Genomic DNA, 4,244 nt, shown 5'->3' on the forward strand with positions numbered 1-4,244 from the left:
CCCTACTTCTTTATCCTTTTTCTTAATTGACGTATAACTGATATATGCTCTATTAGTTTTCAGTATACAACATAATGATTCAATATTTGAATAAATTACAAAAATGATCACTAGAATAATAAGTGTAGTTGTCTGTCACCATACATAGATTTTTTTTTTCTTGTGATGAGAACTGGTAAAATTTACTCTCTTAGCCTAGCTCTTTATATTAATTTCCAGATTCCTTGGCAACGACATTTAAGGCCTTTCTGCAACCTGACCCCTTTTTAAGTATTCCTTTCAGCTTCAATGCCTTGGGTTCTCCCAACTACCCAGCACACTTCTTGCCTCTTGACAGCTTAGTTTCTAAATATGCCTTGCACTTTGACAATTTGAGACTTTTGTTCATGCTGTAACCTCTGCCTCAAGACAGTCTTGCCCTCCTATCCCGACCCATAAAATCCCTCAAGGTCAGAACGAACTCGCATGTCAACAAAATAAAGGTGAATTTAGGAGAAAGGCAGGGATTCTGCTTTCTACTAGTCTAATCTTAAGTACCCAACTGGTAAACATGCAACAAATGCTGAAATGAATTATGTTAATGATTACAAACAGTAGAAACAAAGCACCATCCTCTATATTTGGCTTCTAACATTCTTACAGATTTAATAACCTCACTGTAATTGGTATCTTGGCATTTCTTGAGCCTTCACAAAATCTGTAAGGCTAAGAGCAATATTTGCCACTTTAAAAATCATGCACTAACAAAACAATGTATACCCAGAAAATCAAGAAAAGACAATCCTTGGATCACTGTTAAAACATGGGTTTAAATTATTCCAAAAGACTTGGAAACTCTTCTTAAATATGTGCTAGTTCCTTCACACAGAAAACGGTTTAAAAACAAAACAAAAACAATTTGTATCAAGTTTACAAGGACAAAAACTGCTCAGAAATACCTTTATGTATGTTCAGGACAGGAACACAAAACCTGCAACACTGTTCACACTGCAGGCTAGTAAACAATGACCACTGGAAGTAAAGGATGTAAAATGACAAGGGTGGCTGATCCAAAGGATATTAAGCCTAAGACATCGCTTTTATGAAAAAAATTCAACTTCTGAGTCTCAGGATAAACGATACCGATGTTTGAAAAGCATCAGCTGAAAAACTACGTACTGGCTGAACTGATTTATACAGCCCAATGAATTTTCATTAACAAACTGGATAAAACAGGTCAGTCCAAAACTGTTCGAAAAGTACCAGTGTAGTTTGGTTCTCTTACAAAATACTGGGCTTTTTTCTAAAGTAATTACTTTCGAGGGCTCTCCTCTAAACTACTATCAAGTTTATAACGCGAGTTCCCCCGTCCCCATCCACAAACATTCAGATCCCAATGATCAGGTAATAAATATCCTAGAAACGATCATTTTTCACTTGAACCTCCTGCATACTAAAAGCCTACGACCTTAGCACGAAAGCGGCTTTCAAGCTGCACCAGCTGCTGCCTGTATGAAGGCCTTTCTTCCGTCAAAGCGGGGCCAACTCTGGCACGCGTCTGTGTTTCTGAAAGTGAAGCTGGGGCAAAAGCCACCCGGATCTAAAGGTATTCGTTTAAATCCGTCTGACACCTACTCCCTTTCCAAGACGACAAGCAAACTCCAAACGCTAGCGCAGCCGCCGCCGAAGCAAGGACAGACCTTGCGGCCGAAGTGGGTCAGGGTTACGGTTACACTTGTGTTGCACATTTACACCCTTTTGTCTACAAACTTGAGCGCTAACTTAAGTTCCCTTCAAGGCAGCGTGCTCGCTGGGCCGCAGAAATCAAAGCATTTTCCCGAGACGGGAAGGGCACAATCCGTGCAGCTCAATGGCTACACCAGGCTTCCCCAGACCACGCACGCTGCGGCCTCGGCTTTTCGCCGGCCAAAGGGTCGCTCGGGGCAACTCGCCTGCGCTCAGGCTGGCTAGGAGGGTTTTTAAAGCGGACCTGGGCCCCTCCTTTTCTACCTCCCGAACTAATCCCGGGCGCTTTCGGGCCTAGGGTCACATTACGTAAACAGCCCCGGCCCCAGCTTTCCCAGGTCGGCCCCCGCCCCCGCGCCAGGGCGCCCCTCCCCCCCCGCGCTCCGCACCCCGCGCCCCCCCACACACAGTCCGGCCCCTGCGCGGCCTCTGCCCCGCGCCCCTACCGCCCGCAGCCCCCCGCCCCATCACCCCGCCCGGCCCGACCCGGGCCGGTTTGGTCTGAGCGGCCGCGCAGGCTGCCCTGCAGGCGCTAGGCCCCGCGCTGCGCTGGGGCCGCCCGCCTCACCGTTCTGCTGGTGCGGCGCCGGGCCCGGGCCTGCGGGCGCGGCGGCTCCTGAAGCGGTGGCTCCGCCAAGCTTGGGCGGGATCCGGGCGCTGGCGGCCGGATGAGGGGACTCGGCGGGGACCGACATGACGGCGCGGCTGGCGGCGGCGGCTCCGCTTCGGGGAGGTGGGCGGAGGGAAGGGAAGGCGGGGCCGGAGAGGCGAAAGGAAGAGGAAGGAACGCGCCCGGCGTCACCGAGGGAGTCGCCTGGGACCGCGGCCGGGCTGCCGGCGCTGCACACCGTGGAGCCTCGCTCGGCCGCCGCGGGTGCCGCGACCCTGGCTCCTGGCCCGCCTCGCCCGGCCGTGCTGCGCGCCCCAAACCCTGAGTGCGGGGTTCCAGCTTTGGGTCGGTCCTCGCACCGCGGGCCCTGGGCCGCCGCCGCAACGCCCCCTGCAGGCCAAAGCCCGGCGCTTTCAGGCCCGAGGCGGGGCCCGGGGCCGCGGCCTCACCGCCAGCCTTGCGACGGCGGGTCGAGTCCTGGCGTAGCCACGGTCGCTGTGAGGCGGGAGGGATGGACCCCGGTAGGAGAAGGAAACCTGGGCCCGCTCCCAGCGGTGCGGAGGCTGGGCGCGCGGCGAGCCTGGCCCGGCGGTGCTGGGAGGGGGATCCGAGAGCCGCGGGGTGACATCCGGAGCCCGGGGCCACATTGCACCGGACTGACCCCACCCACCCTTCCTCCCTTCCTCCGAAGGAGAACCCTCGGTTCGGTTTTGGTTCTTAATCTTGAATTTCCCCCCCTTAATGTTAATTCTAAAGGAAATATGGCATTCAGGGTCCCTGAATTCCCAGGGAATTCTAATCCTCGGCAAAGGAGGAGGAAACATTTCTCTTTGATAAACACAAGAATCGAAATAAGAATTGCATTATTCTAAACTTTTCCCACCGACTTAAATCTAGGGAAGAGGAAGGAGAAAATAGAGTAAGAGAAACTGGAAGACAAATTTTATCTTCTTGATTTTTGCCAAGGGTTGCTTCATTCTGTTGATGTTTAGAAAAGAAGCTGTAGCATCCAAAGCAAAAATTCAGTTTGCTTTCTCTACGTTGAAATCTTTGAATCCCTGACCTGTCCCAGCATGCTAACTGGCAAGCAAGTCTTGGACTACGTTAGCCAAGTAGTCTTGCCATCTTGGAATTCTGAGTACGCTACCATCATTCTGTATGAGGAATGAAATTGCTCAGAAACATCATTGAACTCGAAATGGGATCTAGCAAGATATTTCTGGAGTGATAAGTCTAATTTACTGAATAATTATGGAAATCATGTAGTGTGTTCTGGAATAATGCAAAGCTTGCCTCTCGTTTTTGCCATAAATTAACGGTACTTGGTGCTTTAATGCACCAAATGCACCACAAATAGGATTTCAGTGGTTGGATTTGTACTTTTGAGTTTTAGGATTTTCAAGGATACATCATACTCCACATAGACAAAAGGGGGAAGCTCTTTTCCACAGCATTCGAACCTTTTCGAAACCTAAGCCCTAACATGAGCAAAAGATCACACTCTGCTTTTTTTTTTTTTTTAAGATTTTATTTATTTATTTGACAGAGACAGAGATAGCGAGAGCAGGAACACAAGCAGTGGGAGTGGGAGAGGGAGAGCAGGCTTCCCGCCGAGGAGGGAGCCTGATGTGGGACTCGATCCCAGGACCCTGGGATCATGACCTGAGCTGAAGGCAGATCCTTAACGAATGAGCCACCCAGGCGTCCCTCACACTCTGCTTTATTAAGGAGATTACATGGTTATGGGTTCCAACACTTCCCAGGAGTTCTTTGAAAAAACGCTCAGAAGAAAAAGCATTGGATTAAGGGCTACCATTATGAGGGTAAGGGAACAACTAGGTAATTGGCATTCTGCCCCGAATGTATTTTCCTGGGTATAAGAAGCCCATTTTAATCAGAGGTATATGGA

At 50.2% G+C, this 4,244-nt stretch overlaps 1 protein-coding gene across 5 annotated transcripts in view; it reads right to left on the reverse strand.

Moving 5' to 3' along the window:
* Window positions 1-2,454, reverse strand: part of SEC24B (SEC24 homolog B, COPII component) — an 86,368-nt gene extending 83,914 nt beyond the window's left edge. For 4 of the 5 annotated variants that reach the window (XM_006727194.3, XM_006727193.3, XM_031025653.2 and 1 more), the window contains exon 1: window positions 2,294-2,453. In XM_006727194.3, the coding sequence (XP_006727257.1) occupies window positions 2,294-2,420 (127 nt within the window). In that variant the 5' untranslated portion in view covers window positions 2,421-2,453. Of the gene's footprint in view, window positions 1-2,293 lie in introns of all 5 variants that reach the window. The other variant, XM_081812013.1, reaches the window with a different exon arrangement.
* Window positions 2,455-4,244: the final 1,790 nt, after the last annotated feature.

This window comes from Leptonychotes weddellii, chromosome 2 (genome assembly GCF_054177405.1).
Source record: "Leptonychotes weddellii isolate Sample4059 chromosome 2, ASM5417740v2, whole genome shotgun sequence".
In the NCBI taxonomy this organism is placed as follows: domain Eukaryota; kingdom Metazoa; phylum Chordata; class Mammalia; order Carnivora; family Phocidae; genus Leptonychotes; species Leptonychotes weddellii.